At 36.9% G+C, this 24994-nt stretch overlaps 1 protein-coding gene across 2 annotated transcripts in view; it reads right to left on the bottom strand.

The window, feature by feature from the left end:
- The window catches only part of BRCC3 (BRCA1/BRCA2-containing complex subunit 3), a 76233-nt gene that overhangs the window by 1987 nt on the left and 49252 nt on the right, over positions 1 to 24994 (bottom strand). The window contains exons 8-11 of one of the 2 annotated variants that reach the window (XM_082681302.1): positions 24512 to 24586; positions 5142 to 5273; positions 4599 to 4642; positions 733 to 902 (exon numbers count right to left, since the gene is read on the bottom strand). In XM_082681302.1, the coding sequence (XP_082537428.1) occupies positions 751 to 902; positions 4599 to 4642; positions 5142 to 5273; positions 24512 to 24586 (403 nt within the window). In that variant the 3' untranslated portion in view covers positions 733 to 750. The remainder of the gene's footprint in view (positions 1 to 732; positions 903 to 4598; positions 4643 to 5141; positions 5274 to 24511; positions 24587 to 24994) is intronic. The other variant, XM_082681303.1, reaches the window with a different exon arrangement.

The raw sequence follows: 24994 nt of genomic DNA, 5'->3' as shown, positions 1-24994 counted from the left end.
TAAGAAGCTTGCAAAAGAACTTTTTAAAGCATTATTTTTGTTACATCCTAAGTCCTGAATGTTTCTGGAAAAACACATTTATATTATACTGGAAATTCTTAGGGAAATAGGATCTGCTCAGTAGGAATTTGCTTCAGAGCCAAATATGCTGGAACTCATGTTTTTGGTTACAAAGAGCACCCACATAGATTCAACCTTTGCTAGGTATCTCAGAATACCTATTTTAGAGATCAAGAAGGAAGACATAAGACATATGCCTCTCAATGGGGGTAAAGAATAGAGGTGGGGTGCTGATGAGTCACCTTCACTTCATCCCACTAACCCTTGTGTACTTATTTATTTGTCCAACATCAGCATCATAACTACAAAACTGAACATGAAATACTTATTCCTTTAGCTTATTCTAGAGAAAAAATAAACACTTGAAATATGCTCCCCAGACATTTTATTACAGGATATCCTTGCCAATGTAACTTGCATAGCCTCTAAAAAAAAACTTTCATATCTACTTAAATCACCCTGCATGTGCTCTTTGTAGGCCGGTTCCAGGTAGGAGCGTTCATTAGGCCCTAATGAAACTTTTAGGAAGACATCTTATGTTTGTTTATCGTATGCATAAAACGCACCCATGGGGATATAAAAGGATCTGCTCCATCGTCTGCCTACACATCTCCTGTATATGAATTTTCAGACCATGTTTAATACACAAATTGGAAAACAAAAGTTTTTTACCCCATTTTGTCTCCTGCTTTATTCTAAAGAAGAAAGTTCTTGCATAAGCTCTTCCTTTTCTTGTTGCAACTCCTGCAAATGCTGTTGGTTTTGCTCCAGTCTGTCCTCCAGCCACTGCAGTAGAGGCCCGCTGACTGCCGACATCTGACTGCACAGGTTCTTGGTAAACACTTCAATAGGAAAAACACAGAGATAACAATCCACCACCAGTAGCGCCCAACAATGATTACAGAAAGAGGGGGAAGGAGGAGAACACAGAAAAAGTGCAGAAGCAGAACTGGCAGACAACTTTGTATGGGCAGCCAGGAGAAAGGCAGGAGAGCTGAGCAAAGAGGATACCTATTCGGAGGCCATCCTGAACATCCCTGGATCCATAAGCCAGACGGAAGCCTTGCTATGCAGAGAGCAGAAAGATAGCCAGCTTTTTACTTCCATAGCAAAAGGGTAAGAGCTACAGAAGAGTCTCTTTCCCCAGCTCTCAGACCTTCTCACTGTGAATGAACATAGCTTCCCAGTGAGCTAGAACTCTGTCTTCTGCAACTTAATTTTTCACGAGTTCAGAAAGAAAATTGCTTACCAAGTGTTACATACATTGAAGAATACATTAATGCAACTCACCTGAAAGCTTCTCTTTTAAAATGAGGAAAAAGCAGAGAGATGAAGGGAGTGACCACCTTTCACGTCTTCCTAGGAATGTTCAGCTTCACGGTAAGACGGAGATTCTGTGGCCCTCTTTTTAAAACAAATTCTGCCTAATGGAAATACCTTTTTCTCTCTTATGATACATGACTTATTAAAATGACCACTGTAAAACTGTGAAGTATACCTTCCAAGATATATGTATACGTGTGTGAACCTGTGTGCATATGTATATATACTTTTGAATAAAAATGGTTCTGATGAACCTAGGGGCAGGACAGGAATAAAGACACAGGTGTAGAGAGTGGACTTGAGGACACGGGGAGAGGGAAGGGTAAGCTGGGACGAAGAGAGAGAGTGGCATGGACATATATACACTACCAAACGTAAAACAGATAGCTAGTGGGAAGCAGCCACATAGCACAGGGAGATCAGCTCGGTGCTTTGTGACCACCTAGAGGGGTGGGATAAGGGAGGGCGGGAGGGAGAAGCAAGAGGGAAGAGATATGGGGATATATGTATATATATAGCTGATTCACTTTGTTATACAGCAGAAACTAACACAACATTTGTAAAGCAGTTATACTCAATAAAGATGTTAAAAAAATTTTTTTTTTGAAAAACAGATTTGGGGGCCCCACTTTCACATCACTGAATTACAAACTCTCTTAAGACAGGCCTTGGAATCTGGGGTTTTTTTTTTTTTTGTTATTATCGACCTCAGAGTGCTATATATATATATAATTTTTAAATAAATTTATTTATTTATTTTTGGCTGTGTTGGGTCTTCGTTTCTGTGTGAGGGCTTTCTCTAGTTGCGGCGAGCGGGGGCCGCTCTTCATCGCGGTGTGCGGGCCTCTCACTGTCGCGGCCTCTCTTATTGTGGAGCACAGGCTCCAGACGCGCAGGCTCAGTAGTTGTGGCTCACGGGCCCAGTTGCTCCGCGGCATGTGGGATCTTCCCAGACCAGGGGTCGAACCCGTGTCCGCTACACTGGCAGGCAGATTCTCAACCACTGCGCCACCAGGGAAGCCCAATTTTTTTTAAATAAAGTTAAAAAAACTGTATGATTTTGGACGTTACTTTTACCTCACATAACAATAAGCCATAGACACCTTCCTGTGTTGATAAAGATCTACCTTTCCTTCTTAACGACTGTACAGTATTCATCAGAATGGATGTACCAATTTAATAAGTCTTCTACTGATGGACCTTTCAGTGGCATCCAATTTTTTGCTATTATAAAGACTGCGATTAATATCCCTTTATTTTTGCACACTTTTCCTACAAATTTTTGAAGGATACATTTTTCGAAGTGGAATTGCTAGATTCAAGTTCACATATATTTAAAAATTATACCTCCAGGAACAGTATATGGGAGTGTTCACTTCCCTCACATCCTCATCTAATTCTCTGTCAATTTAATATTTGTTGAAAGAAAAGGAGAAAACCTGATGACTTTATCTTAATCCATACTTCTTTTATATATTATTATGAACAATTTGATTTTTCTGTAGGGCTCTATAAAAGTCTTTAATTCTTAGTCAGTCTTTTGTGACTTCCTTATATTTTCCTCCTGTATTTTTTTTAACTTTTAATGAGCTTTATTGGGGTATAATTTACAGACAATAAATGACCCCACTTTAAGGGTACAGTTCAGTGAGTTTTGACAAATGCATACCCCTTTTAACCACCCTCCAGCCAAGATACAGGCCATTTCCATCAGCCCAGAGGCCCTTCTGGGTTCCCTCTGCAGCCGGTGCCCCTTCACCTTGGGCCACAGCAGCTACTGACCCATTTGCTGTCACCATAGGTTAGTTTAGCCTATTCTTAAATTCCATATAAATGGCACTATAGAGTATGTAGCACTTTGTGTGATGCCTCTTTCAGTTGGCATAATGAGATTCATCCAGGTTGTTCATGTATCAGTAGTGTGTTCTTTCCATTGCTGAGCAATACCTTGTTGTATGGATGGATCACACTTTGTTTATCCATTCACCCACTGACAGACAATTGGGTGTTGCCACTTTCTGGCTATTGTGAATAATGCTGCTACAAACATTCCTATACAAGTTTTTGTTTGAACACCTGTTTTCAACTCTTTGGGGTATATGCCTAGGAGAGGAACTGGTGGGACATTTGGTAGTTGTAATTGCCAATCTCTTTCCAAAGTGGTTGTACTATATTTAATAGTAGAAGTTTAAATATATCTGGAATTTATTTTTTGTGTAGGGCATTAAGTAGGAATTTATTTTTTTCCCATATGGAAATAGAAGCATAAACTAAGAAACAAATGAACTGTCCCAACACTATTTAGTGAACAATCCATCCTTTTTAAAATTGATTTGAAGTAACATCTTTCTTAGATATAAATTCTTACATATGTATACATGGGCTGTATTCAGTTCTACTGATTTATCTGTCCATGTTTGAATTATCAATATATATTTTTTAATTGCTGTGGCTTTAGAGTATGGCTACATATCATATATTACCTTATATTATTAACTCTTTGCCATGTTTTACCTCCAGATAAAAATGATGGGACAGATAAACCAAGCCAGCTCTGTCTTTTTCTCTCAAAGTACTTGCCTATAATACTTGGAAGCCTCCTTTTCTTCCTTCCTAGTGACTTTGCCAGAATGGTCTGGGAGTCAGGGTTAGTCAGAAGGTGTGGATGGGTAGGTGTGTATGTTGGGAAAAGTGATTTAGTGTGTATATTGTATTGAGCAGAAATCCTTGGCCTTGTATAGGAATTCCTTATATATTTATTTACATGAAAAGATCTCCCTCATGCGCTCCCTTTTATGTCTGTCTGTCTGTCTAGCCATCTCTTTCAACTCCCACTACAATAGGCTGGTACTGATATGCTGGAAACCGGCTCACAAGAGCCAACTGTTGAAATTTCAGGAAGTTTGCAAACTGGTTACAGCCATGTTAGTTGTTTGAAATCAGCCACAGTAGGCGTGTTACACTATGGAAACTTGCAGACAAATCGGGGCCCTCCCTGTCTCCCTGAGAACTGGTGTTAAACGTGTCCAGTCATGTATAGTATTCAGTGGTCCACAGGATTCAATAGAAAAGTTGGGAGCAGGATTAGTGAATGGCAAAGCCCTTGGGAAAGAAAACTCATGGGTAATTTGTACTCATCACTTCAGTCACTTCAACTAAATTTGCTTCTGTCATGTGAGTATTTCACTGCCTGTACTCGAGAAAAAAAATCTTACCTGAGCCATTATGGATCTTGGTTACTGAGTCCAGATGTGTAAGGCTAAAGGGATAAAATAGTTTAGGTTAGTAGCAAAGCAGCAGTTCATCTAATCCGTTTGGCAGTGGTCTGCTACAGACCTCTGCCAACCAGATTAGATAAATATGTATCATTGAACTTCCCATTATTGTTCCATTTTTCATGATTTGGGGGGATATAATTTTATTCAGAACGTTGAGATAATTCAAAGAAATAATTTTGAAATTATTGTCTCTCGCTGAAGCCTTCCTATAGTACACAGTACTTGGCAACAGGGCTACTAAGATGTTATTTTTAACAACTAAAAAAAAGTGTCTTTGCCCCAGAAGCATCCAAAGTGCACCAGGAGAGAAACAAGTGTTAAAGAGATTGTTATCATACAGGGTGAGACACGTGATGACTTTCTCACAGAGAGCTGAAAGGAAAGGGGGCTCACAGCTTGAGCTGCTGAAGATGAAAGGACAGGAGAGGAGAACAGGGACCAGGCCCGAGAACTGGGAAGAGGAGCAGCGAGGCTCTCTACCTGTGGATCCTCCTGTACGCATCCTGCTCCTCTTGGCACAGGATCTTGGGCAGCTCAACTGCTGACTCAAGGCACACTTTCCCAATGGTTACATGAGGTACAATATGAATTGGAATTTCAATTCTCTCATACCTGTAAGACAGTCAGTTCAGGTCAGTTTTTGTTTGTTTGTTTCCAGCTTTACTGAGGTATAATTGACAAATAGGAATTAAACGTATATATTTAAGGTGCACAAATTGATATTACGATATATATACACATTCAGAAATGATCACCACACTCAAGCTAATTAACATATCCATCACCTCACATAATTACCATTTTTTGTGGCGATTTAAGATCTACCTTTTTAACAAATTTCAAGTACAAAATCACCAAGTTGTACATCAAATTGCCACAACTCATTTATCCTAAAACTTTGTACCCTTAGACCAGGGGTCCCCAACCCCCAGGCCGCGGACCAGTACCGATCTGTGGAGGAGGAGGTGAGTGGTGGACGAGCGAAGGAAGCTTCATCTGCCACTCCCCGTTGCTCCCCAATGCTCACATTCCCGCCTGAACCATCCCCCCTCCGTCCACACCTGTGGAAAAACTGTCTTCCATGAAACCGGTTCCTGGTGCCAAAAAGCTTGGGGACCACTGCCTTAGACCAATACTTCCTCATTCTCCCCTCTACCCCCCGTGCCACAGCACCACCATTCTACTCTCTGGGTCTATTAGTTTGACTCTTAGATTCCACATATAAGTGAGAGCACACATTGCATTATTTGTCTTTCTCGGACTTATTTCACTCAGCATAATGTCCAGGTTGATGCATGTTTTTGCAAATGGTATGTATGTATACATACGTATACACATACCACATTTTCTTTATCCATTTATCCACGGACAGACATTTAGGTTTTCATTCCTTGTGAATAACAAGGAATGTGATGAACATGGGAGCACAGATACCATTTTGAGACACTGATTTCATTTCCTTTGGATATATACCAAGAAGTTGGTAAGTTTTTAATACTGACTTGTCATAATCAGAAGTTTTCTATAGTTTTAATAGAAATTTGGGGACACAGTATGCTTCAAAGATTAAATATTCCTGTTACTTATTTAGTAACTCAACTCCGAAGGGGACAGAGTTCAAACTGAGCTCATGTGGGGAGCAAATTGGAAGTACATACATTTGCAGAGCCAATATTCTCATAGAAAATCTGAGGCCACTTTGTAAACTTAACAGAAGCCTTGGGGGTGCAAGGTCCTTATGCTCATTCCCCAGACAAGGGAAATAGCTAATTAATACTGTTTTCAGTCAAAAAGTTGCCAGTGAGGTTGAACACATTAATCACAAAGCCTGGGGAAGAGGAAATGTAGAGTCTTCAGTGACTCCATCAGATTCATTATGTGGAAGGGATTACTCATATAAATACTCACTTGTTCTAACTCAGTGTTCACCAGTGGCCCTCACTTCCCATTTTCTCCCCTGGAGGGAAATAGGTAAGTAATTTACAAATACTTCCATTTTCATGCTAGAGTGAGGTCAACCAATCTACCTCTAAATACTTCTCACCCCAAATCCACCTAACAGTGGGTTCAGTGGAGCAACCAGGTTGAGGGTCCCTGGCACTGTGTGACCTCATTGGCACATGGTGGTATATCAGCATAAGATCTAGCTCCCTCCTCTCTCTTTCCCACCCAGCAGAATGCGTCTGGCCCCCTCACCACTTCTATTCAAAATAATATTAGAAGTCCTAGCCAAAGAAATTAGGCAAGTAAAACAAAGGTATCTAAATTGGAAAGGATGAAGTAAAATTATCTGTTTGCAGATGACTTAATCTTATAGATAGAAAACCCAAAATACTCCTCCAACCCCCCCAAAACCGATTAGAACTAATAAATTCAGCAAGGTTGCAGGTGTCATCAGGGCCCCACATCTGAAAGCTCTAGAGGGGAAATCGGGCCTTGCCACTTGCAGATTCTCGTGGCTTGCGGAGATTCTTTGCTTGTGGCAGCGTAACTCCTATCTCTGTCTCCATCTGTGTATTTGCGAGGTGATCAGGTAATGAGGTTGGAGCCCTCATGAATGGGATCTTTATAAAAGTGTCTTTATAAAAGAGGGTATATTTCTGTAATCTTTCTTCTGTTCTATTGAACTCTGATCCTTTCACCAGTACCACCTGTCTTGATCATTATAGCTTAATAGCAACTCAGTAGCTGGTAATGTGATACATCCCAATTTATTCTTGTTTCCCCAGATTTTTTTTTTTTTTTTTTTGCAGTACGCGGGCCTCTCACTGTTGTGGCCTCTCCCGTTGCGGAGCACAGGCTCTGGACGCGCAGGTTCAGCGGCCACGGCTCACGGGCCCAGCCGCTCCGCGCCATGTGGGATCCTCCCAGACCGGGGCACGAACCCGTGTCCCCTGCATCAGCAGGCGGACTCTCAACCACTGCACCACCAGGGAAGCCCTCCCCAGATCTTTTTCGCTATTAAGGTTCTTTTGCCCTTTCATAAAATTTTAGAATCTAGTCCCTCAAAAAATTCTGCTGGGAATTCGATTGCTATTAAATCTATAGATTTGGGGACAGTTGACATATTTGCTACTCTGACCTAATCCATGAACATGACATGTCTCTCCATTTATTTACTTATTTTTTATTTCTTATTTTATTTTACATTTTTGGGTGCACCGGCCCTTCATTGCTGCGTGTGGCCTTTCTCGAGTTGTGACAAGCAGGGGCTATGCTTTGCTGCCGTGCGCGGGCTTCTCATTGCAGTGGCTTCTCTTGTTGCGGAGCACAGGCTCTAGGCGTGCGGTCTTCAGTAGTTGTGGCTCACGGGCTCTAGAGTGCAGGCTCAGTAGTTGTGGCGCACGGGTTTAGTTGCTCTGTGGCATGAGGGATCTTCCTGGACCAGGGCTCAAACCCGTGTCCCCTGCATTGGCAGGCGGATTCTTAACCACTGCGCCACCAGGGAAGCCCCTCTCCATTTATTTAGATCTTTGATTTTATTCATGAGTTCTGAATTATTCAACATACAAATCCTGTATGTGTTCCTTCTATTTGCACACAACATGATTGTCTATATGAGGTTAGCAAGGTCATAAAGTACAAGATTAACACAGACACACAAATCAGTTCTGTTTCTATATTCCAGCAATGAACATTTGTAAATGAAAGCTTTTTAAAAATGCCACTCAAAATAGCTCCCCCCAAAATGAAGTACCTTTAGGTTGTTTCCACACCTTGGCTATTGTGAATAATGCTGTAATAAACATGGGTCTGCAAATCTCTTTGAGATCCTGTTCTCCATTCTGTTGGATATACATAGAGATTGCTGGATCATATGGTAATTTTAGTTTTAATTTTCTGAGGAACCTCTGTATTGTTTTCCATACAGACGACACCATTTTACATTCCCAGGGCACAAGGGTTCCAACTTCTTCACATGCTTACCAAACATTTCTTCTTTTCTGTGTTTTTGATAATGGCCATCCTAGTGGGTGTGAATTGATATCTCACTGTGGTTTTGATTTGCATATTTTTAATGATTAGTGATGTTGAGCATCTTCTCATGTTTGCTGGCCATTTGTGTATCTTTGGAGAAATGTCTGCTAAAGTCCTTTGCCCATTTTTAAATTGGGTTATTTTGTTGTTGAGTTGTAGGAATTCTCTTTATAGTCTGGCTATTAACCCCTTATCAGATATATAATGGGCAAATATTTTCTCCCATGATGTAGGCTGCCTTTTCACTCTGTTAATTATTTCCTTTGATGATCAAAAAGTTTTTAAGTTTAATGTAGTGCATTTGTCTATTTTTGCTTTTGTTGCCTGTGCTTTTGGTGTAATATCCGAGAAGTCATTGCCAAATTCGATCTCATGAGCTTTTCCATTTTCTTCTGTGACTTTTATAGTTTTAGGTCTTACATTTAGGTTTTTATTCCACTTTGAGTTAGTTTTTGCATATTGTGTAAGGTAAGGGCCCAACTTTATTCTTTTGCATGTGACTATCCAGTTTTCCCAGCATCATTTATTGAAGAGAATGTCCTTTCCCCATCAATTGTTTTGGAACCTTGGTCAAAGATCATTTGACTACATATGTCAGAGTTTAATTTGGGACTCATTCTGCTCCACTGGTTTTAATATCCGTTTTTATGCTAGTACCACACTGTTTTGATTACTGTGGCTTTTTAGTAAGCTTTGAAATGAGGAAGTGTGAGACTTCCAATTTTGTTCTTCTTTTTCAAAATTGTTTTGGCTATTCAGGGTCCCTTGAGATTCCACATGAATTTTAGGATAGATTTTCCTATTTCTGTAGACAAACAAAACACAACGCTGTTGGGATTTTGATATGGACTGCATTAATTCTGTAAATCGCTTTGAGTAGTATTGACATCTTAACAATATTAAGTTATTCAGTCCATGTACATGGGATGTCTATTTATTTGTGTCTTCTTTTATTTCTTTCAGCAGCACTTTGCAGTTTTCACTGTACAAGTCTTTCACTTTTTGGCTAGGTTTATTCCTAAGTATTTTATTCATATTTATGCTATTGTAAATGGATTGTCCTCTTAATTTCCTTTTTGGATTGTTCATTGTTAGTGTGTACAAACACAACTGATTTTTTGGCACTGATTTAGTATCCTGCAACTTTGCTGAATTCATTCATTCCAGTAGTTTTTTTAGTGGACTCTTTGGGGCTTTCTATGTATAAGATTATGTCATCTGTAAACAGAGATAATTTTACTTCCTCCTTTCCAATTTGGATGCTTTTTATTTCTTTTTCTTGCCTAATTGCTTCCAGTTCCATGCTGAATGCCCATTTTTAAATTGAGTTGCTTGTCTTTTTATTGTTTAGCGTAAGAGTTCTTTACATATTCTGGATGCTATACCATAGTCAATTGGGAGAAGCCACAATGGGGGCTTCTGGAAGGATAGTAAGTTTCATTTCTTGATATGTGTTGCAGTTTCATAGACACATTTCACTTTGTGAAAATTCATGGAGGTGGTGATCTGTGTTGAGGTTGTGTGGGTATGTTTATGAAAGCTGATTGAGCTGGACACATAATTAGTGTGCTCTTCTGTATGTGTGTTATACTTCAACTGAAAAGCTAAAATCAACACACCAAACTAAGGTAATGAAGAAGCTCTAGAGTTTGCTAGAACTCACAGGTCAGAATACTAGTTTTGAAGTCTATAGCTGAAGGAACATTCAACAATTATTTATTGAGCACCGGGGATACAGTGATAAAAGGGAAGCATTTGTTTCAAGAATCTTACAATGTTAATAGAGAGACAAAATATTAAAATATACTGTTACAAGTATTATGACAAAGGAAATATAGGATTCTATTTAGTTCTCAGAAGGAGTACTAACTGGGTTGGTATTGGAGGTTGAGGGGTATCAGAGAAGAATTCCTAAAGTTGAGCTTAGTCTTCAAAAACGAGTGTTAGCCAGGCAATGGCTGGAGAAACAGGCCAGCTATGAAAGGCTTCAGGTTTGTTTTCTGTTTCTTTTATGAGGATGTTATGGAGCAGGACCATTTTGGGAAAGCTACAGCATAGATACCAGATAGAAGGGAAGGAAGACAGGAACACAATGGATGGGTGAAATGGAAACCAAAATTAAACGACTTTTTTAAAAATAATGAAAGTGAAAAGACTGCTACTATCCTAGCATCTATGAAATATAAAGCAGAGATCAGCAGAAATTCATAGCCTTAAGCACTTATATCAATAAAAATGAAAGACAAAAAATATATTAAATAAATTCCAAACTCCAAATGCTAAGATAAAGCACAAGAAAATAACCAAAATAAAACATAAGGAAGGAAATAATGAAAGATAAAATAAAAATTAATGAGGGTGGGAGTAGGAAAAAACAATCAAATTAATAAAAATGATTGTCTTGGGGGAAATTGACAAAATACACTACTAGCTAACATAATCAAGGCGGGAAAGGGACAAAGCACAAATATACAAAATACGAAATGACTAGGGGGAGATAACTGTGGAAATAGAAGAGATTTAAAATACCATAAGAGACTCTCTGGCAGATAGATCTCTATGCAAATAAATTTGAAAACGAGACAAAATGGATAATTTCTTAAGAAAATACAGTTTACCAAAATTGACCTCATTAGGAAAAAAAGCATAAATAGATCTATTACCATAAAAGAAACAGAGGAGTACATCAAGGAACTATCCCCTGCCCCCCAAATAAAAGGCCCTATTGCTTTCATAGAGGAATTGTCAAAGAATACATTGTCCCCAATGTTACATACATTGTACCAGAGCCTAGAAAATGAAAGAAAACTTCAAACAACTCTTATGAATCAAGTATAATATGGAAACCTAAACTTGATAAAAACAATACAAAAAAATTCCAAAAAGTTATCACTTATGACTGTTGATGCCAAAGTACTAAATAAAATATTAGCAAAAATAGCCCAATATCATATTAAGAAAACCCAGCAGGATGTTTTTCCAGGAAGGCAAGCTTGGTTCAATAGTTGGAAATCTATTAATATAATACATCATATTAATAGATCTAAAGAAAAAATTATGTTCATAGTCCTGAAAAATTAACAAAATTCAACAGTCATTCCTGATTAAACACAGAACAAAAGAGGTAATTATGGATTTATGGATATTTTCTTAATAGGAAAAAGTATGTATACCTTAGTCCTGAATACAACCTTAATAGTGAAATGCTACAGGAATTTCACAAGGATCAGAAACAAAGTTAAGACTGCCTACTATTTTCCACTGTTATTTAAATATAAAGGAGATACTAGGCAATGCACTTACACATAAGAAATCAATTAGAGGCACAGGAACTGGAGAAGTAAAACTATTTCTATTTATGGATAAGACATAATATTTATCTGGAAAGCACTAGAGAATCAAAGGTAAAATTAATGCAAGGAATAAAATCATTCTGGAAGGTAAAAACGTTAATACAGATATAATAGCCTTCAAATATACAAACAATAAAAAGAGTCACAATGGAAAAAAAAAACATTCAAAATGCAAACAAAGAATCCCAGGTGCAGCAAAGTTTGAGAACCACTGTGTTAGAACACACAACCTCCTTCCCTGTCAGGCCTTCCAACATGCTGTTTCCTCTGCCTGAGGTTTCCCCCTATTTTTACTTGACTAATTTCTACTCACCCCTCAGAAGCCAGCTTAAGAATGCTTTCTTCAGCAAAGACTTCCCTGATTACCTTACAGCACTTATCACAGCTGCAACGAATTAGTTGTGTAATTAACTTTTAAATTTATTTTCCCCTATTCTTTTTTCCAGCTTTTTTGAGATATAATTGACATATAAATTGTGTAAGTTTAAGGTGTACAACGTGTTGATTTGATACTTACATATAGCAAAATGATTGCTACCATAATAATAGCTAAGCCTCCATCAGGTCACATAATTTCCACTTCTCTTTTTGTGGTGAGAACATTAAAGATCTCTCTTTTGTAAGTCCTGACACTCAGGCCTCATCCTTTACCCCATTATAAAAATCACCATCTCTGGAGGAGGGACCCACACAGAATAATTTCACTGCCCTAAAAATTCTCTAAGCTCTGCCTATTCATCCCTCCCTCCTGTCAAACCCCTGGGAACCACTGATCCTTTTACTGCCTTTCCTTTTACAGCATGTCATTTTGTTGGAATCATACACTAGATAGCCTTTTCAGATTGGCTAGGTATAGTTTTTAAACTGCTTAAGTGATTCCAATATTCAGCCAAGTTTGAGAATGAATGGTCTAACTCACGTTTCTTCCTCCACATCTTCCAATCTACTCAGGTCAAACCTTCCCTAACTTTTGGTGACAAAATATTCCCTAGAGTTGCAGAAGTAAAGCTTATTAGCCATTCTTTGGAAAGAAAAAATAAGGTCAGGCACATGAGTTTTCTAACAGTAAAAAAAATCTTCTGATTAGCAAAGTGCTTTCTGGCTACATGTGAAACATCAAAGAGACTTGTAGTTCCATTACTCCCTAAGTCACAGACTTTCAAGGGGGAGAAGGTGAGAACTCTGCTAGCTCTAACAAGCTAGTTTGTTTACTTTCCTGTGACACTCATTTATATGGCTTATTCTTTCAAAATTGTGAGACAGGTTTTAGAGAAATTATGTCATATAAAGATGGCTATTGTAAACATTCAGTTGATTCAAACATTGTATTAGTTATATAAATGATTTGATAATGAGCTTGCTCTGCTTTCTGCAAGATAATTTTTATTCAAATTTATAAAATTCTCTCATTGTGAATATGATGTTAAAGGACCAATCACATTATTCTCTTCCCATTTGTACAGAATTTTAAGAAATGAAGTAAAATAGGAATAAACCTAAACAAAACATGCACAAGATCTATATGAGAAAAACTTAACACTTTCTGGAAAGACACAAAAGTAGACTACAGCAAATGGAAAGACATCCAGTGTTCTTAAAAGGGATGATGCAAACATCATAAAGATTAATTATAAATTAATTTATAAATTTAACACAATCACAATAACAATACCAAAAAGTTTTTGCTGGAGCTAGCCAAGTTGACAGTAAAGTTCACATGGAAAACTAAACATGTAAGAATAGGGAAACACAGAGAAAGAAAACTTAATGAGGACTGGCTGTAGCAGACAGTAAAACATACAATAATTATGTGCCGGTACACAAATAGACAGCCAGACAGAATAGAAAGTCTAGAAATTGATCTAAACAAATAGGGAATTATTGAATGTGATAAAAGGAAGCATCTAAAATAACTGGGGTAAAGAATAGCTTTTTAGTAAGTGGTTTTGGGACAGGTGGATAGCCATTTAGAAAGACATAAAATCAGATCCACATCTCATGATACACAAAATAAACTCTAAACTATATAGTTCTGACTTTTGACTTTTAGAACCATGTTGGTATTTCACATACCCCAAAGGGAAAAAAATGTATGGGTTTAAAAAATTCTAAAATGGAAAATAACCAGGAAAAAGCCCTCTCTTTCAAAAGAATAATAATAACCACAGGGAAGCGGTGGAGGGCAAAAAGACAAAACTCAAGTAACTTTTGAACACATCTGAGTATGTACTCTCAGGAAGAAGACATAAAGAACTTCAAACTATTTTCGATCTTCAGTTAGTAGGTTAGTACTCAGTTCAGGCTGCTACAACAAAAATACCAGAGACTGGGTGGCTTCAACAACAGGATCTTATTTCTCATAGTCCTGGAGGCTAGGAAGTGCAAGATCAAGGTGCCAGCTGATTTGGTTTTTGGTAAAGGCACTCTTTCTGGTTTGAAGATACCTTCTTGCTGTGTCCACACATGGTGGAGAGAGCGATCCTCTCTTGTGTCTCTTCTTAAAAGGGCAGTAATCCCATTCATGAGGGCTCCACCCTCATGACCTAATTATCTTCCAAATGCTCCACCTCCAAATACCATCACATTAGGGATTAGGGCTTCTATACAACATATGAATTTTGGGGTAGGTGGGGGGCCACAGACATTGAGTCCACAGCAGTTTGTATAGGTTAGCAATTCTGAAACTACTTTCCGTATATTCTAGGATTGAGCAATAAGTTAACATATTATGGATAGCAGGAACAAAGTTTCTCTAGGTCAGAGAAGAGAGTTGTAAGTATGGAAAGGGAGAATACTAGAATGAACCCTAAGACGTGGGAAAGGATTGGAGTTATTGGTTTGAACTCATGGGGGGTGTGTGTGTGTGTGTGTGTGTACATGAATATCTACTGAGAGAGTCTAGAAGCAATGACACTCTAAGAGTAATGAGTATACCTAGCACCCAGACCTTGGTTTCTAAATAGCATTGTTAACTTAAAAGAACCACAGTACAGGCTAAGATGGAGGGACGGGGACCAGACTTACCCCCTTCTTGAAACAACTAAAAAAGTGTAAAAAGAAGAATAAAAAAGTGAAACAATGACTCACAAGACCTTGGAAAACAGGCAGTGAAGGACAGTGAAACCTGGGAGATGAGAAGCAAGATGAGTCTCAGCTTACTACATGAAGAAAGTTTCCAGGCTGCAGCAAAGGAAGGGGAACCCCATCTAGAGCTTGAAGGTCTCCTTGAGTTGAGAAGAGAGAGCTGAGGCTCTGGGAGAGCCAAGGAGGCTTGAATTTGCAGGGAAAAGGACTGTGGAGGAGAAAGCAGCAAAGAGAATTCCAGAGATCTTTAGAGGGTCACCTTCAAATGTTCAGTTGAGTAGTGATCAGGGCACATATGTGAGGAAACTACATAAGGCCAGGGGAACAATAACCCAGAAGGATTAAAGGGAACTATCCTCAAAGTATATCCAGGGCCAGTAATACTGCCTGTCCCCAAAAGCCTTAATGGGAAATCTCATAATTCAGAAGACAACAGAGTACTAAAAAGGGTCTAGCCTCAGGACTAGAGAAAATGAACCTTACGTTAAAGACTGCATTGTTTTTGCCTAATAAAGCTTAAAAGCAAGACCCAAAAGGATCAAACTATTTCTATTAACAGTATCTCAAAGCAAAGCTCAAGAATATTTTTAGGAATATAAATATATCTAACACCCAATAAGGTAAAATTCAAAATGTCTGCATTCAATCAAAAGTTGCCAGGCACGCAAAGCAGCAGAAAAATCCAACCCATAATGAGGAGAGAAAATCAAATGAAATTGACCCAGAAATGATGCATATCTAGCAACAGTAATTAGCAGACACATACATTAAAACAGATATTATAACTATTCTATATTTTCAAGAAGCTAGAGCAAAGATTAACATGTTAAGTAGAGACAGAAAGAAATAAAGACCCAAGCCAGACTTCTGGAAATGAAAATTACAACACATGAGATAAAAAGTACACTGGATAGGGTTAACAGAAAATTAAACATTACAGAAAAAAGATCAGTGAACTTGAAGACATAGCAGTTGAGACTCTACAAAATAAATCACAGATTTATTTTCTATCAAAAAAATGATTAAAAGCAACGAACCATGAGACAATATCAAGTAGCCAAATGTATGTGTAATTGGACTATCCAAAGAAGAGGAGTAGAACAGAAAACATTTTGTAGAAATAATGGCTTAGATTTTTCTAAATTTTTCTAAATTTTTGATGAAATTTTCCTAAATTTGATGAAAAATGTAAATCCACAGGTCTAAGAAGCTCAATGAAACCCAAGCACAGGACACATGAAAACAATTACACCATGGTACACTATAATCAAATAGTTTTAAACCAGTGATAAAGAGAATCTTAAAAGAAATCAGGAATTATTAAAGAAATGCAAATCAAAACTACAATGAGGTATCACCTCACACCAGTTAGAATGGGCATCATCAAAAATCTACAAACAATAAATGCTGGAGAGGGTGTGGAGAAAAGGGAACCCTCCTACACTGTTGGTGGGAATGTAAATTGATACAGCCACTATGGAGAACAGTATGGAGCTTCCTTAAAAAACTAAAAATAGAACTACCCTACAACCCAGCAATCCCACTACTGGGTATATACCCAGAGAAAACCATAATTCAAAAAGACACATGCACCCCAATGTTCATTGCAGCACTGTTTAGAATAGCCAGGTCATGGAAGCTACCTAAATGTCCATCCACAGACGAATGGATAAAGAAGATGTGGTGGTACATATATACAATGGAATATTACTCAGCCATAAAAGGAAAGAAATTGGGTCACTTGTAGGGACGTGGATGGACCTGGAGACTGTCATACAGAGTGAAATCAGAAAGAGAGAACAAATATTGTATATTAATGAATATTTGTGGAATCTAGAAAAATAGTACTGATGAACCGGTTTCCAAGGCAGAAACAGAGACACAGATATAGAGGACAAGAGTATGGACACCAAAGGGGGAAAGGGGGGTGTGGGATGAATTGGGAGATTGGGATTAACATATATACACTAATATGTATAAAATAGATGAGAATCTGCTGTATAGCACAGGGAACTCCATTGTACAGTAGAAACTAACACAACATTGTAAAACAACTATATCCCAATTAAAAAAAGAAATCAGGAAAAGAGGACAAATTAAGTAGACAGGAAAAAGGTAAAGATGATAGTCACTTTCTTGTTGGACAGTGGAGAAATCTTTATAGTTCTGAAAGAAAAAAAAAGTCAACCTACAGTTCTTTACCCATCGAAAACATGTTTTAAAACTGGAGTTGAAGTAAAGACGTTTTTCAGACATATAAAAGTTGAAAGAATATATTGCCAGAAGACTTGCATTATCAGAAATATTAAATGACATTCTTCAAGAAGAAAGAAAATGATGCCAGATGGAAACAAAGAAATGAAGAGCACTGGAAACTGGGTAAATACAGACATTTTTTCCTTAATTTAAGTTGCTTGGAAAGATAATCAACTATTTAAAGTAAAACTAATAACAACATACTATGGGTTTATAGCATACATACAAGTAAAATGTATGACAGTATTAGCACAAAAACCAGGAGGAGAGAAATGGAAGTACCGTGGTGCAAGGTTCTTAATACTGCATGTGAACTAGTATAATATTACTTCAAGGCAAACTGTGATAAGTAAAAAAATATATATATATTTATATATATATATATATATATATATATATATATATATATATATATATATATATATATATATATATATATACACACACACACACACACACCAGTGCTTTTCAACCAGGTGTGATTACACCCTTCAGGGAACATTTGGCACTGTCTGGAGACATTTTTGACTGTCACAACTAAGGAAGCGCTACTGGCATCTAGTGGGTGGAGGCCACAGATGCTGCTTAATATCCTACAATGCACAGGACTTCTCCTTGCTACTACAGTTGTCTGGCCTATGATGTCAATAGTGACAATGTTGAGAAACCCTACTAAAGTAATATAACAAAAGATTATTGCTAATAAACCTACAAAGGAGGTAAAATTAAATCATAAAAATCACTCAATCCAAAAGAAGGCATAAGAAAGAGGAAAAAGTGAACAGAAATTAGAGACAAATATAGAAAACGAATAGACAATAGAAGCAAGATGGTAGATTTTAAACCTAACCTCATTAATAATCACATTAAATGTAAAGGATCCAAATATGTCAATTAAATGGCAGAGATTGTCAGATTGGATAATTCCTAGACCCAACTATATGCTAACTACAAAAATCACACTTTGAATTTAAAGACACAAATAAGTTAAAAGATACAACATGCTAACAAAACTCAAAAGAGAGTAAATGTGGTTATACTAATATCAAAGTTAATTTCAGAGAGAAGAATATTAACAGATGAAGATAATTTCCTAATGATAAAAAGGTTAATTCATAAAAAATACATAGGGCTTCCCTGGTGGCGCAGTGGTTGAGAGTCCACCTGCCGATGCAGGGGACACCAGGGTTTGTGCCCTGGTCTGGGAAGATCCCACATGCCATGGAGCGGCTGGGCCCGTGAGCCATGGCCGCTGAGCCTGCGTGTCCGGAGCCTGTGCTCCACAACAGGAGAGGCCACAACAGTGAGAGGCCTGTGTACCACAAAAAAAAAAAAAAAACCATAAAAAATACATAACAGTCCTAAACATGTAGGCACACAATAACAGAGCTTCAGAAGCTATAAATAAAAAACTGATAGAATCATGAGGAAAATAGACAAATCTACAATTATAGAGATGTCAATACCCTTCCTTCAAAAATTGATAGAACAGTGCACACAAATGCCAGTAAAAGTAAAGACTTGAACTACATTATAAAACATCTTGATTTATATGAGTCTCCTTATTCCTAGTCATTGATTTTTTTCAAGGTTCAGGCCAGTCATCTTGTAGAATGTGCCACATTTTGGATTTGAATATTTTATTATTACACCCAGGTCTGGCAAGAATACTACATAGGTATTGTTGTACCTAGGTTTGTTGTATACATGAAGTTTTAAAAACTCATTCTTATAGAAAAATTATTAGTAAAAACAAACAAAAATATAAAGCATGAGATTAAAAAAAAGAAACATTCTAGCTTGGTTTAAAAGGAAATTTCCACTCTTTTCTTTTTCCTTGTGCCTAAGAAATGAGCACAATGTTCACATTTGCACCTGTATATTTGCTGGCATTCTGTCACCTGTGTATGTGTTGTATTTTAACAACAACAACAAAAAATGTCTTAAGGGCAAAGCTTTTCTCTTCCTTTATTTTTCACAAAATGTGTATTCCAGTCTGCTAAGTCTTCTTATTACCACAGAGTAAATTATATTTAAAGAATGAGCTGGGGAGGGAAAAATCTGTACTGGAAATATTTAAGGGATGAATTGGAAGGGAAAAAAATCAGTATTGAAGAGAAAAGGGCAATTACTATCTTAGGCAGCCTTCTGAGTAATTAGTGCTATACAATCTCAGACTGCATACCAGCTGTTAAGTTGAGTAAATGTCTTTATTTTTATTGGTTTTGCCCTTTATATCTCTAAATGAGAAACAATAAAGAGATTTTGATTAACTTAAAAAAAACTTAACCTAATTGATATTTCTAAGCATACTCTACCCAACAGCAAAATACATATCCTTTTCAGGTGTACACAGAAAAGTTACCTATATAGACCACATTCTGGGTCATAAAACATTCTCAATGTATGGCATGGGGAACACAATCAATAATATTATAATAACTTTGTATGGTGACAGATGGTAACTTGACTTATCGTGGTGATTGTTTTGTAAGGTATAGAATTATTGAATCACTGTGTTGTGCACCTGGAACTAACATAGTATTGTAGGTCAATTATACTTCAATTTTAAAAATTAGGACTTCCCTGGTGGCACAGTGGTTAAGAACCCGCCTGCCAATGCAGGGGACACGGGTTCGAGCCCTGGTCTGGGAAGAGCCCACATGCTGCAGAGCAACTAAGCCCAGGTGCCACAACTACTGAGCCTGTGCTCTAGAGCCCGTGAGCTGCAACTACTGAGCCCACGTGCCACAACTACTGAAGCCCGCATGCCTAGAGCCCATGCTCTGCAACAACAGAGGCCACCACAATGAGAAGCCCACGCACCGCAACAAAGAGTAGCCCCCACTCACTGCAACTAGAGAAAGCCTGTGTGCAGCAAGGAAGACCCAGTGTGGCCAAAAATAAGTAAAGAAATTTATATAAAACTTAAATAAACAAAATATAATTAAACAAAACGTTTTAAATAACTTTAATAGGATTCAAGTCACAAAAAGTATTTTTTCTGACCACAATGGAATTAAATTAAACATCAATAACAGAAAAATATCATGAAAACCCCAAGTATTTAGAAACTAAATAACATACTTTTAAATACTTGTGGATCAATGAGGAAGTCAAAAGAAAAATTAGAAAGTATTTTGAACTTAATAAAAATGAAAGCATACCAAAATTTGTGGGATACAACTAAAACAGTAGGTAGAGAAGGAAATTTATAGCGCTCAACATTTATATGAAAAGATAGGCCTCAAATAATGGATCTCAGCTTCCATCCACCTTTTAAAAAACTAGAAAAAGAAGACTGAAGGAAGTTCAAAGTAAGCAAAAGGAAGGAAATAACACAGATCAGAGTTGACATAAATGGAAAAAGAGAGAAAATGAGTGAAACCAAAGATGATTCTTTGAGATATGCAGTAAAACTGTTACACCTCTAGCCAGACTTATCAGAAGGGACACAAATTACCAATATAGAAATGAGAAAGAAGATGCAAATTACCAACATAGGAGTCAGAGATGACATTACTATAGATTTTACATATAATAAAGGATAAAATATTATGAACAACTTTATGCCAGTATATTCAACTACTTAGATAAAATGAATAAGTACCTTAAAAGACACAAATTACCAAAGCTCACTCAAGAAGAAATAGATAACATGAATAGCCGTATATCTATTAAATAAATAAAAAGGTTCCCACAAAGAAGCCTCCAGGCCCAGAAAGCTTGAATGGTGAATTCTACCAAATACTTAAGGAAGAAAGAATATCAATTCTACCCAAACTCTCCCATTAAATTGAAAAGAAGGCTATACTATCTAACTCATTTTCTGAAGCCTGCATTTCTCTGACACCAAAGCCATAGAAAGACTTTCCAAAATTGAAAACCACAAACTAATATCCCTTGTGTATACAGATGCAAAAATTCTTAATAAATTTTTAGCAAATCAAATCCAGCAATACATAAAATGGATAATTCATCATTATTCATGGGGTTTATTCCAGGAATGCAAGGTTGGTTTAGCAATCAAAAAATCAGTGTAATTCATCAATATTAACAGACTGAAAAAGAAAAAAAACTATATGATCATCTAAATAGATTTTTATAGAATAAGCATTTGATAAAATACAACATCTATGATTGATGAAATAGAAAACTCTCAGCAAACTAGGAATAGAAGGAAACTTCCTCAAACTGATGAGAGAACCTATGAAAAACCTTCAGGTAACATCATACTTAATGGTGAAAAATTGAATGATATCTCCAAAGATCAAGAACAAGCCTACCGTGACTGCTCTCACTGTCATTAAACTGTATTCAACAGCTTATTAGAGGTTCCAATGAATGTGGTAAGGTGACAAAAATAAACATAAGCATCCAGATTGGAAAGAGAGACGTAAAACTGCCTCTATTTACAGATGATGACCTATGTAGGTAATCCAATGGACTCTTCAAAAAAACTACTAAAATTAACAAGTGAATCTATCAAAGTTGTAGGATACAAACTCAATATATAAAAATCAAATGTATTTTTATATAGCAGCAATGAACAGTAGGAAAATGAAATTAAAACAATAGAACAGTAGGATAAACATATGAAATGTGTAGGGATAAGTCTGACAAAAGATATGCGAGACCCCTATACTGAAAACTACAAAAAATTGTTGAGAGAATTAAAGACCTAAATAAATGGAGAGATATACCATGTTCATGGACTGGAAGACTCAATATTTTTAAGACGTCAATTCTCCCCAAAATGATCAATAGAGTCAATATAATCCCAATAAAAAATCCCAGCAGGCTGTTTTGGAAAACAGCCCCTGGTAATTTCTTAAAAAGTTAAATATACACCTACCATATGATTCAGCCAGTCTGCTCCTAGGTATTTCTCCAAGGGAAGACAGAGCATATATCCAATACAAAGACTTGTACACAAATGTTCAAAGCAGCTTTATTTGTAGTAGACAAAAACTGCAAGTAACTCAAATGTCTATCAACAGGTGAATGGATAAAAAAATTGTGGTAATAATTATATCATTTAATACTACTCTGTAATAAAAATAATGATACATGCTATAACTTGGATGAATCTCAAAATAATTCTGTTGTTTGAAAGGTAACAAAGAGTACATATTCTATATATATATATATATATATATATGTATATATATACATATATATTTCTAGAAAATGCAGAGTAATCTATATTGGCAGCAGGTCAGGGTTTCCTGGGGTTAAGGAAGGGATATGAAGTGGCAAGGGGGAGGAATTACAAAGGGGCACAAAGAAAACTTGAGGGGTGAAGGATATGTTCATTATCTTGATTGTGGTGATGGTGTATATAGGTGTGTATTTGTCAAAACTTATCAAATTGTATACTTTAAACATGTAGTTTATTGTATGTCAATTATACCTCAATAGAACTGTTAAAAAAAGTAAGGGAACCAGGGATCCTTGAAGAAATGCTGAATCCAGGGCTGAATGCAGGAAAGGAGGAGATGAAGCTGAAACATATTCTTGTGCCAGAAAATCAGGTAGTACTCAAAAAATGATGGGAACATGTCAATAGAACATGGGAGGGGCTTCCACTGTGTGTGCCTACTATGTGTCTCAAAGTAGCTAATGACAATAATGGGTTAGAACATATGGGCAAAATAAGAATCCAGGTGTCCACACTAATATAAATAAATGAATGAAAAAATAAACAAATGGGAAGAAGGAAAAGCCCTTCCCTGGAGTAGAATGCTAACTAGTAAATGTAGACGGAATGATGGAATTAGACCATTGCCTTTGATAACCATCTTAATAATAAATAATTAGGAAAGGATCATTGATGAATGCTAAAACTCCCCACAAGATACTTACTAATTTCAAAGGGAAAAATTTATAGTGGAAAACCTCATAGACACTTCCTTAAGGGCATGGTCAAAGTTGCAATCACATATGAAGGGACAAATTGATATCATGTGCCTCCTAAAACAAATCACTGAGAACACAACATCACTTTTGTGGTGTTATTGCCAAAGTATATAATCTCCATATAATTATGATAAAACATAAACAAATCCAAAATGAGGGACATTTTTCCAAAATAACTGGCCTGCAGTCTTCAAAAATATTAAGGTCACAAAAGACACAGGAACTGTTTCCAATCAAAGGAGACTAAAAAGTCATGACAATTATGTGCAATGTGTGAACCTGGTCTGCATCCTGGACCAGGATAAGGGTTTTTTTGTTTTGTTTTTTCGTACGGTAAGGGATGTTATTAGGAAAACTGATGAAATTAGAATACCATCTATGGATCAGATACAGTATTATACGAATTTTAATTTCCTGATATTATTTTATTATTGTCATGTAAGAGAATGTCCTTGTTCTTTAGGAAATATCCACTGAAGGGACATCATTTGTGTAACTTATCCTCAAATGGTTCAGGAAAAATTATTCAGAAATATGATAAAATTCTGACATTTGGGGGATCTGGGTGAAGGGTACACAGGAATCCTTTGTACTATTCTTGCAACTTTTCTGTAAATCTGAAATTATTTCAAAACAATGTTGTAAAACATTAAGAGTATTATCTAAAAGAATCAAAACAGTAAGGACAATGTCTAAAATTGAAAAAACAGGTAATGGAAAACTCAATCAGAGTAACAAATGGAAGGAGAGGTAAAAAGAATTAAACAGAAAGTATGGCACAAAGAAAGCAGAAAAAAAATAATGGCAGGAATACTGCCACATATACCAGCAATGATAATAAAATGAATGCATTACACTCACCTATTAATAGACAGATGTTCTGATTGTTTAAAACCAAGTAACTCAAGATCTTGCTATATTCTATTTAAAAGAGACATACCTGAAACAAAATAACTGAGGAAGGTTGAGAATAAAGGGATGGAGAAAGTTATAACAGGAAAATGATATTAACAAGAACTACAACATGCAACAAACAGGGAGTGGCAGAAGTTGCTAGCTGTCCTAATCCAAATGTCCTTGGTAACAATGCCAATTTTTAGCAGACAGAGCTATCTGACAGGCCTCCCTGGAAGCTTAGGTGTGGCCACTTGACTAAATTCTGCCAATGAGATGAAAATTGAATTGTTTTCTGGGGCTTTCTGGGAAGGTCACTTATTAGAAATTGGCAGAGCTGGGACCAGCCCATTTTTGCCCTCCTACCTTTCCTCTTCCTTCTGGCCCTCAATGGAGATGTGCTGGCTGGAGCTCCAGAAGTCTCGTGGACCATGAGGGGACCTTAGGATGGAAACCATACACCGAGATGGTGAAGCAGAAGATAGGAGCCCGGGTCCCTGATACTATAGGTCCCTTGAATACCTGTCTCCAGACTTCTTCTACCCAAGAAAAAATCTTTCTTCTTTAAACTAATTTTATTTATTATTTTTTCCTAATATATGTAGTTGAACCTAATCCAAACAGGAATAGTAACATGCTTTACAAAGAAAGAATTCAAGGCATGTATAAATATACGCATAAATAAATGGGACAAAGAGGGCTACTTCATATTTTATGAAGGAAAAATATACCAGGACAATATAAAAGTTATGGACCTTTATACATTCTTTATGCACTAACAATACAGCTTCAAAATATATAAGGCTAACCCTGACTAAAATATAGGAAATAGACAAATTCAGTTATGAT

This window comes from Grampus griseus, assembly GCF_964374135.1.
Source record: "Grampus griseus genome assembly, chromosome: X".
Classification (NCBI taxonomy): Eukaryota; Metazoa; Chordata; class Mammalia; order Artiodactyla; family Delphinidae; genus Grampus; species Grampus griseus.
This window is presented reverse-complemented; position numbering and strand designations above follow the sequence as displayed.